The sequence below is a fragment of the Kryptolebias marmoratus genome, linkage group LG12, assembly GCF_001649575.2.
Source record: "Kryptolebias marmoratus isolate JLee-2015 linkage group LG12, ASM164957v2, whole genome shotgun sequence".
Taxonomy (NCBI): Eukaryota; Metazoa; Chordata; class Actinopteri; order Cyprinodontiformes; family Rivulidae; genus Kryptolebias; species Kryptolebias marmoratus.
This window is the reverse complement of record NC_051441.1, coordinates 19,819,818-19,829,784: the sequence shown is the minus strand read 5'-3', so window position 1 is coordinate 19,829,784 and position 9,967 is coordinate 19,819,818. Positions and strand designations below refer to the sequence as shown.

Sequence of the window (9,967 nt, the reverse complement as noted above, 5' to 3'; positions counted from 1 at the left end):
GACTGGCCTGGTTAAATAAAGGATAATAAAATAAATAAACTTGTAGCAATAATAATAATAAGACATTCTGCATCAGTTATATTGCCAATATACATGTCTATTTGTATGTATTTATGGAATATACTTATGAGTTCTAAGTTATACAAAAATAATATATATAAAAAGTATAAATAAATCACATTATATTCCGATAATGACCCATGATGAACCACTCCAGACCAGTAGGTGGCGGTAGAGCACATCTTTCGGTTTTTGCCAACCGCCATTAAATTACAAGAAGAAGAAATAGTTGCACTGAAGGCAACCGGAAGCCTCAATATTTAATGGCCACAGATAGATGTGTTTAACCAAGCTTCTGCTGTGATAAATGTGTGTTTTGTGTGAACATGACGGAGCGGAATAAATCAGCTGTTGTCGTGAACGCTGCTCCACCTCACGGACACGTCATCTGCAGTCAGAGGTGGAGGAATGCTGCTGTCCTTCAAGGCTTGAAAGGTAATTATTTATTACTAAAAGTTACTTCAAAGCTTTATGTTAAAAAACAAATGATTTAGAATGAAAGAGCTTTAAAAGAACTTTCAAATGACTCCAGGGTCATTTTATCTCGGATACAAAAGAGGAAAATTACAGCGTTTTAAAATGTTAAATTAGTGATGTTTGACATCCATGCAGAACAGAAGTGGGGACAGAACATCACTTTCGATCAGTGGTGTCCAATCCTGGTCCTTAAGGGCCACCGTCCTGCACGTTTTAGGTGTTTTTCCTGAGTGATTAACAGGCTTCTGCAGAGGAAACATCTAAAACATGCAGGATAGTGGCCCTCCGGGACCAGGATTAGACACCCCTGCCTTAGTGTCTGCCTCACTAATGCTGACTTGTGTAATTGGCTTTGAATTGGCCTCTAGAGTTGTCTTCCACATTCCCATTGAGTTCTCAATGGAGGCTCTTAGTGTCCTGCTGATTTTGTAAGGTTTCAAGCACTCCAGTATCCGTGTGTGGGGCATCGAGTCATAGGCTTTCCTGTAGTCAATCCAGGTCATTCACAGGTCTGACAGTCTCGAGCTACAGTTCTGTCGACTAGTAGCTGGTGCTTGGCTCCCCTGGTGTTGGTACCTATTCATCTTAGCTGCTACGATGCCTGACAGGAGCTTCCATTTTGTCTATATGTACACACACACATATGTATTCATTGTAAAATTACATTTTGTTCTCATATAATCAACAACCTGTTGAAAGGGAGTATGTAGGCTTTTCTAGTACATGTAAAAGAAGCAGGAGCCCACTGAAACGTCTGAACTTTTCCTGCAGATGGAGGCGTGATCATCCTGTTTGAAGATGAGCTCGGTTTGGCAGATTTCCACCTTCCCAACAGAACCGCCATCCTTTATGTGTCCGAGTGTGACATCATAGCCGGAAACGGCTACAAGAGGAAGCTGGTTTGTTACAGAAATGTAAGCGAAACTGTTGTGTGAAGCCTTCTGCGTGCTGCTCTCCCTGATATGAGCTGTTCTCCTCGTGCGTTTAAGGCCTGCAGCCGCTTCCAGGAGCTGGTGTTGGTGGAGAGGACGAGGCTCACTGAACAGTACTTCTCCGCTGTGCAGAAGTTTGTGCTGTTTGATTTGGGTCTGACTCTGCTGCCAGTCGGTGGGCAGGTCGAGGCCTCGCAGCTCATCGCTCAAATTGCAAGTATTTTCAGCATCAAAAACCTGCAGTGAAGACTAATTATAGATGTTCTGATTCAGTGTTACTCTGTTCGTGTTAGGCGGACTCTGTTTTTTATTGATATTCTGTGTTTTGGTCCCTGTTTATATGCTTCTGTCTCCAGCGTTCACCCTCACAGCTGATTTCCTTCTAGCTTCGTAACAGAAATGTTCGGTGGGAAGTCAACTAGTTGCCAAACACACTCCAGACCAAGTTGTTCATTATTCTATTATTTTGATTCATAAGCTTTATAGTTCAGCTGTTTATGTACCTCAATCAGAAAGCATTAGCAGATCAGTCTTTAGATCAGGAGGGCAGTTGTATTTTGAAGTTTCCAAAAACACATTACTTCTCAGGTTTACTTTAAAGCTGAGTATGGGGCTGAGACTGGAAGTGATGTTGAGACAGAGGCTGGAAATGAGGCTCATGCTTGAGAATGGGACAGGGACAGTGGCTGAGACTGGGACTGAGATCTATGCTGAGATTGTGCTGAGATTGAGATTGAGGCTGAATCCTAGCCTGAGATTAAAGATGAGGCAGAGACTGAGGTTGGGGCTGGAACAAAGACTGAGACTGAGACTTGAACCGAGGCTAGGGCTGAAGCTTAAACTGGGACTGGGTGTAGGGCCGAGGCCAAGGCTGACTCTGGGACTAGAAACTGAGACTGAGACTGGGAGTGAGAATGATGCTGAAGCTGGGTTTAGTACTGAGATTAGGGCTAGGACTGAAACTGTGGCTGAGACTGAGACTGATGCAGAGTCTTAAATTGATCTTGAAACTGTTACTGAGGCTCGGATTGAGGCTGAGACTGGGACTAAGTGCCACTGAGACGGGCTGAGACTGGGACTTGGACTGAGACCAAGTCTGTGTTCCCACTGCAGGCAAAAGTAGACCAAATCCACTATCTGCAAGTAAAAATTCAGCTTATTAGTGAGCTGAAAATATAGACTTTAGAGTCATAATTTTTATACAGTTTGAAGACTCAAACTAAATATTTCATTAGAGGCTTACCAGAACTGGTGATCAGTGACCCCCTGCAGGATGTCTTATTGTGAAAATCTTAGGGAGAGGTATTGTCTGTAGACTGCTGCTGTAGCCTGTTCACACTGGACTCTGATGGTGGTTGCATTTAAATTATAATGTGAACATTGATGCAAAAGAATGAAATTGAGCATTAAGACCTGCAGTGTGAACGTTTCGACTGAGGCTTAGATGAACAGTGTCCTTGTTTTAGGATTGTGGATATAACCTGTGCTCTGTCTTGTGTCTACTGAAGCTGATTTTACACAGTCTCTTCGTCTCCAGGTTCACAAGGAGAGCAGCGAGAACCCTTTCAGACGGAGGACGCCGCGTCGGCTGCTGGAACCCTCGGTCCTGGCTCTAGTGCAGCACATCCCTGGGGTTGGCAGGGTCAAAGCTTTGACTCTTCTGCAGCACTTCCCCAGCATCCAGCAGGTGTGTAATGCCAGTGTCGCTGAGCTGGAACCAATAGTGGGCCAGACGAGTGCCCAGCAGGTCCACAGCTTCTTCCACAAACCGCTGGTGGAACATAAAGACCATACCCGTGTTGGCAACTAGTTCCTCTGGAACATAAAGACCCGAGTCTAGTTTTCAGCCATTACAGGTTGAACCAAAAATCGCAGTGTAGTTCTCAACCAGCACATTTGGAACATAAAGACCGCTGTCAGTCATCAATGGACCATGAAGACCATGGTCTAGTTCTCAGCCACTGCCCCTGGAACCTCGTCTACAGCTACATCCTCAACAACCGTTGCTGGAACATAAAACCGTGGTTTGGGTTTCAGCCGGTCGTGATCTGCTGCTGGAGTTCTCAGGGACAGACTTCAGGAAAAACTGGAATCTGAAAGGGTACAAATGATATATTACAGTCTGCCTGTTTGACGTTTTTATGATTCAAAATAAAACAGTCATTGTTTTTTTACTTTAAAGCAACCTTACTGAATGTGTAAATACACCCCAGTGATGCAGGAGGAGAGCTGTTGGTGAACTGCATGTGAACACCTTTTGCCCCAATCCATCGAGGATTTCACAGAATAAGTGATGAATCGTCAAAGGGCAATTAAAGTTGGAAAAGTTTATTTTTTTTAGTGTCTTGTAGGAAAGTTAAAGACGATCCAAGTAATCCTTGCAGGTTTTAACCTGCTTTGTTTTTCTCCACTGGACATCATATTTCACTTTGTTTTTGATCATTTTTGTTAACCCAATTCCACGTAGATGGCTGTCACAGCCTACTGACTTTTAAACACACAGAAAAGGCGACAACTGTCGGTTTTTGCACACATTGACCAAAGGCTGGTGGGGTAGTAGCTGAGACTGATCCCCAGCATATTCTGAGCACTAACAGAGTGTCTGTCTGTCTGTGCACAAGATTACTCAAAAGGTTAATGTATTTTCATGAAACAAAAGGTCACAGGTATTCCCTGTTAAAAACTGTTCATTCATGTGACACTTTAGTTTCCTCCACCAAGGAGGTTGTTTCCTAACATTTAATGGTTTGTGGAGTCAACTGTTAGCAAAATATCTTAACCACTGGATTGATTTTCATGAAATCATTTTTTGTACATCTGCAACTGATTACCTTTTGGAGTAAATCCAGTTTAAGTTTGCCACCACAAAACTCAGTTGTGGTAGTACTAATTCTTAAATAGTAATTGAATGCGTTTTCATATAAAGTAGAAAGCCCTTAGTGCATATTTTACTAGAGAGACTTTGTCCAAATGATAGTTACATCCTGTTGACTCAGCCCCAAGTGTTTTTAAACCGGAATTTTGTTTTACTCAGCATTTCCAAGGGACCAATAACCATCCCTTAGTTTCATTTGAGAAAAAAAAAAGTTTCTCCAGCAGCTGACTCCAAGGGTAAATTATAAATCTGGCAGTGTCCAGTTCTACTTTAAACAGTTTCAGCATTGGTGGACCTTTCAAGGAAATCTTAAACCACTCCCATCTACTAGAAGATGAGTGTTGGTTGACTGTTTTAAAGTTCATTTCAACCTTTAGTTTGAGTTCATGCTATACAGAAACATTTAGCAACTGAAAAATGAACACATGACAGATGATCCAGCTTTAATGTTTATTCAGATAATCAGAACAGATGAGACTGTCACTCTTAAAAAGAGACCTTATGGGTCAATTGAAATGGTTAGTAATCAGGTGGAGCAGATAAGATTTTCCACTCCAGGCTTTTCCCTTCTAGGCTCTTTTTAGCTCTTGCCCTCCAGGGTGTGCTTGTCAAACAGGTACTCGGCCATCTTGTTGGTGTTGGCATCCATGCGGGTCAGGTTGGTGATGTGGTCGCCGAGCTTCTTGATGGCCTTCACCTGCTCGTCCAGGTAGTGGCTCTCCAGGAAGTCGCACAGCTGGAAGACAAAGTTCAGTTAGCATGGCAGAGAAAGAAGTTTAAAGCTTAAACCCTTTAAGTGAAAAACCTACATGTGGGTCCACGTGGTCAGAGGCCAGCTTGTGCAGATCCAGCAGGGCCTGGTTGACATTCTTCTCCAGCTGCAGGGCACACTGCATGGCCTCCAGGCCGCTTCCCCACTCATCACGCTCTGGTTTCTAAAGGAAAAACCCGGAAGTTTATATTCTGAATAGTGTTCCTTCAAGACAATAAGGTAAAGTTCAGGATGGCTGCTCACCTTGATGTCCTGGAGGAAGATGCGTCCTCCCCTCTTGTTCTGGAACTCCAGCAGCTTCTCAGCGTGCTCCCTCTCCTCGTCGCTGTTCTCCTTGAAGAAATGAGCGAAGCCTGGAAGGGCCACATCATCACGGCAGAAGTAGAAGGCCTGTTGGGGGAGGGGAAAGGACAAGAGACTGTTATTAGACGGTTCAGGCATCATTATCTGACTTTAAAAAAAAAACAAAAAAAAAAACGCACCATTAGACAGAATTATGTGGTCACTCTGTTAGACATGAAATCATGACTTAGTTTAAGCAGAATAGGTCAACATTAGTCTAACTCGCAACCTATGCATGACGCAGCATTTTTCTTAACAAGATAAGGTGAGGGGGACAAAAAGAGGGTTGCCAAACATTTACAAAAAAAGATGCATTCACAACTAAGACAATACATTTGTTTTAGTTTGACAAGTCTTTCTGTTCTGCTTAAAGGACAGTAAACGGTTACATTGAATTATAACCGTGAGAAAATGAGTAATTCTTACCATGGAGGTGTAGGTGTAAGAGGCGAACAGCTCCATGTTGACCATCCTGTTGATGGCGGCCTCGCAGTCGCGGTGGTAGTTCTGACGCACCTGAGAATCCATTTTAGCTGGCGGTTTTGTGCTCTTTTTTAACAAAAAAGGTACAAAATATAGCTTAACGTCGACTGTCCTTCAGTGGATTCAAGTAAAGAAGAGGTTCTGCGTCTCTGGAATGCTGACCGGAAAAGAAACCGCTGGGACGAAGGAAGCTCCGTTCAAACACTGTTGAAGCAAGAACTCCTTGAGGCTTTGTTCCCTGGGATGAAATGGAAGCGAAGGCTGCCTCTATTTATACTGCGCTGGGGGCGGGGAGGGTCTCGTGACACCTGACGTCAACCCTCAGTTCGACCAATCACCGAGCGGGGATAAGATAAACCCGTTAAAACGGCAACAAAAGGTGATGAATCTTTAAAGGTACATTATCCTGTTTGTCCTCACAGAAATGAGTGATGTAATGTTTGACTTGTAATCTGAGCTGCTGACTGTCAGGATGACAATGTATTTTTTAAATATTTTACAAAGCAATGAACCAAAAGTAGTTGTATTTTGAAGAAATTTTACTTAATTTGCTCACATACACTTGGATGTGAAAGACAAGAACAAGACAATTTATGGTCATAACATACATAAATTGTGATTTAAAAAAAATACAGAAAGAAGAAGCCTCGTAGCCACAAAATGAGAGCCTAATAATGACTTTAACCAAAGAAACCTGCCTAAATTGAGTTTCTTTTTTTTCTGTATCTTTTACTTATTTCACAGTAGATACTGTAGTTAGTAGCTGTATGTTTAAATGTTTATTGAGGAATTTGTATCACTCGTTGCAATGAAAGACAGGCAATCATGTAAGTGCTTTTGTGTGTATGTGTGTTTTTGTGTCTGTTAGCAAAATATCTTATGAACCAGAGGATGGATTTTAATGAAACTCTCAGAAAGTAATAAATGAATGCAACTCTACAATTCATTAACCTTTGGAGTCGAGTTGATTTAAGATGGCCTTCACAGCTAATCAACTTTTGGAAACACCAAAATGGTTATAACTCAGTCAGTTTTACAGATTTTGAGCTCAAATTTGGGGTGGTGGTAGTTGAGAGTGATCCCCAACACATACTCTGATCCCTAACAAATCGCAAATGATTTTGTTTTTTGCATTTTTCTAGGAAATTCATTCCAAATGAATAATTTGCCATATTCCACCTGAAAAACCAAAGTGAGTTTATAGATTTTTTTTAAAAAATATTAACGGAGACTGGCCAACGAGTTGATTTTTTTCCACCTTCCATTGCAGAAACTAAACTGAACTTGTTTTACTTCCTATAGCACCACATGACTTTAACAACTGCTGACACAGCATTTTACAGCCAGCATGACCCTTATTGCCCGATTGCTCAACACCGAAGCGATGTTGCGAGACATGACGGAGCATAAAAATCACGAGACGTTCTGTCACTGCGGAAATATTTGACCATGAAAGCAAATTCTGGGCTAATTAAATTTGTCCTGTAGTTTTTAATGTTCTTTTCTTGTGTGTTGGCCTCTTTAAATCTCACCAGAAGTTAATAATGTTGTTTTCCCTATCAAGCTGGGATAAACCACAGCAGGCTGGTAGTTTTCCACTTATTCTTCTGCTGTTTTGTGTGTGGCTCATGTGTAGGCTTGTTTCCGTGGACTGCACCTGTTCTAACCGGGGCGTTGACTCTGCACGGACTTACATTTCACAAAACCACAACATTTTCCTGTGGTCAAAGTCACAAATTGAAATTTGACTTGAAAATGAACAGATCTTAAGTTCTGGCTTCAGGTGACTCGAATGCTGCGGCCCCCGCCTGAATTATCCTCGCCCTCTTGATCTGTTTATTTAGTTCGCTCTGTATGCTAAAATGGGAAGCGTGGAGCTGTCTTTTTACAGTTCACAGATGACTTGTAGCTGCCTGTCGGGCGCCAAGACTAAGGAAGACACCACCCAGACGCAGCAAAAAGATTTGGAAACGTCTCGAACTTGTGGCTGCCCTTTGACTCATCGAAGGTCTTTGTTTTCATAAGGCTGGCTCAGCTGGTAGAACTGTCCTTTGGGACTTGTGAAACGTCCTCATTCCAGCCCTTCAATCATCCCTTGGTTCACGGTTGCTGTGGCGACACAGGTGCGTGAATGGAAACGAGACGCAAACCAGCTGGGGTGAAAACAGCTCGCGGGTGGAGCCGTTTTCGACAGAAATTCGGCCTCTTGAGAATACGCCGCTGCGATACAACACCGGATTAGCTCATGAAACTGCACACCTGTTCAGCTCAATTAATTATGCATTTCCAAGAACACCTTGTGCCGTCGCAGTTCGCTTGAAACGATGAGCAGCTGCTGCCCTAGCTGGGCTTTTCCACTGCATGGAAAACTACATCAGTGGGGGAAGCGCCATTTTATTACAAGTCCGAGTCAAGATCCTGCTTTTAGAAAAGTTTTATCTTCCCTTGTGGGTTCTCTTGTGGTTGGGTGGAGCTTTTACTTATCTTTGCTCTGCAGGACACTGGGTTGATTGGTGTGATGTGGGACACCTGTGGGTTTACTGAAACCCCACGATGAATCCGCCGCCTTCGTTAGTTGAATTCATTTCCACAGCAGCTACGTTTATACAGATAATCCCAGATGTTTCAGTTCAAATCTAGGGATGAGGTTTAAACTGATTTAACTGTGTTTGAGCTGCAACTAAAACAATAAGTAGACTTTATTTTATTGTTGCTGTGCTCAGTGACCAGGCTAACTGCCATTAGCAATACAAGTTGGATTTAAACGCTATGGCGACATGTTTGCCAATCGTGGTTGCACAGTTCTGTGTGTATTTCAAGAGATCCAAACTAAGAGAAGAGACAACAAACAGTTAATTACAGCGTCTTTTCACGCACAAGTCAGCCATGTTGGATTCTGAGGTTCGAGCTGGTCTGAGCTCTCTGACCTTCCAAGATAGGAGTCCAAATTTAGGGGTCTTTCCGGCTGGTTTTTCCTGACTTTTTCCTGTTTTATCCTGCACCTGTGGACACCAGACACCACTGATCTGACTGAATTTTATGGTAAATTGTTGATTTGAACTTCTAATTAGATTTAATTTAAGCAGAAATCAATTCTTTCTTCATTTACATACGGTACGTCTCACTTTTGTTGGGGTCATCTGAGCCAGGGGTCATAACGATTGGGGGCATGTCCGGGTTTTGAACCCAGCCTTTCTAGCATACTAAAATTTAAAAGGGATCATCTGTTGGGGGATTTTTAGGCTCCGGGATAAGTCATACTTTAATCATTTTGTGTCTTTTAACAGTTTGTCACTCTGCACCCATATGTTTGACTAGATATTCGATTTATTCTTTTATAAATCAAAAAAAGTATAAAACAATACACACAATGTGTTTGACACGGTGCAAATATTAACACATTTTTGATGTGATAATACAAATTTGACTCACTAGATGATAGGACAAATGCAGAACTCCACAAAGATGTACATTTGTTTACATAAACTTGGATTTTTCTCTAATCTTTTATTTACAATGACTTATGCTAACATTTGAACATTAATTGAAATGGAATTAGTGTGAATTAGAGGTAAAAATACCCTCTTGATGAAGCCGCAAACAACATAAACATGAGACATATGTCATCAGAAGACAGAATGGCCAGAACTTCAGATTTAGTGATCTACAGTAAATAGTTATATCTGTTGTGTAACTTTTTTTTTATTAAAAATGTATCTTAAAGTAATGGATAACAGCTTATTTTAAAATTTAAAATGTAATAATGCATAACATTTGTCTTTAAAACATGGAGCTAAAAGTATGAAGCACAAACTAGAAACAGACAAGCAGAGTGACTTGGCACTTTTGCACCTTTGAATGTTTACTTCCTGCTGTACAAAAGTCCCATGTTCAGCTGAGGATTTGTGCCGAGTCATTGTTGTGACTCTGCGTCTCATAGCCTCTCAGCTCTTCTTCCTGTTTCTGTGTATTCTCTTTCTGGTTAGAGAGCAGCAGTGGGCGGGGAAAAAAAAAACTTGTGATCTT

General features: G+C 41.9%; 2 protein-coding genes across 3 annotated transcripts; one reads left to right on the top strand and one right to left on the bottom strand.

The window, feature by feature from the left end:
- The first annotated feature begins 268 nt into the window (after nucleotides 1–268).
- faap24 (FA core complex associated protein 24) lies at nucleotides 269–6,005 on the top strand. 2 transcript variants are annotated; one of them, XM_017404841.3, is made up of 4 exons: nucleotides 269–495; nucleotides 1,309–1,436; nucleotides 1,527–1,682; nucleotides 3,007–6,005. In XM_017404841.3, the coding sequence occupies exons 1-4, from the start codon at nucleotides 387–389 to the stop codon at nucleotides 3,277–3,279; spliced, it is 666 nt and encodes a 221-aa protein (XP_017260330.1). In that variant the 5' UTR covers nucleotides 269–386; the 3' UTR covers nucleotides 3,280–6,005. The 2 variants fall into 2 exon arrangements, with proteins under 2 accessions (XP_017260330.1, XP_017260329.1); XM_017404840.3 differs by having other exon boundaries at nucleotides 270–495; nucleotides 1,309–1,451.
- LOC108229182 (ferritin, middle subunit) lies at nucleotides 4,781–6,193 on the bottom strand. The gene is made up of 5 exons (XM_037978745.1): nucleotides 6,104–6,193; nucleotides 5,885–6,007; nucleotides 5,360–5,506; nucleotides 5,154–5,279; nucleotides 4,781–5,080 (listed from the first exon to the last, which is right to left on the bottom strand). The coding sequence occupies exons 2-5, from the start codon at nucleotides 5,984–5,986 to the stop codon at nucleotides 4,925–4,927; spliced, it is 531 nt and encodes a 176-aa protein (XP_037834673.1). The 5' UTR covers nucleotides 5,987–6,007; nucleotides 6,104–6,193; the 3' UTR covers nucleotides 4,781–4,924.
- Between the last annotated feature and the right edge of the window lie 3,774 nt (nucleotides 6,194–9,967).

Coding starts and splice junctions, on each gene's coding strand:
- faap24 (XM_017404840.3), top strand. CDS start 387: ATGACGGAGCGGAATAAATCAGCTGTTGTCGTGAACGCTGCTCCACCT. Junction 496..1,308: donor TGTCCTTCAAGGCTTGAAAG/GTAATTATTTAT, acceptor CTTTTCCTGCAG/ATGGAGGCGTGATCATCCTG. Junction 1,452..1,526: donor AGCTGGTTTGTTACAGAAAT/GTAAGCGAAACT, acceptor CGTGCGTTTAAG/GCCTGCAGCCGCTTCCAGGA.
- LOC108229182 (XM_037978745.1), bottom strand. CDS start 5,986: ATGGATTCTCAGGTGCGTCAGAACTACCACCGCGACTGCGAGGCCGCC. Junction 5,507..5,884: donor CTTACACCTACACCTCCATG/GTAAGAATTACT, acceptor CTCCCCCAACAG/GCCTTCTACTTCTGCCGTGA. Junction 5,280..5,359: donor TCTTCCTCCAGGACATCAAG/GTGAGCAGCCAT, acceptor TTTTTCCTTTAG/AAACCAGAGCGTGATGAGTG.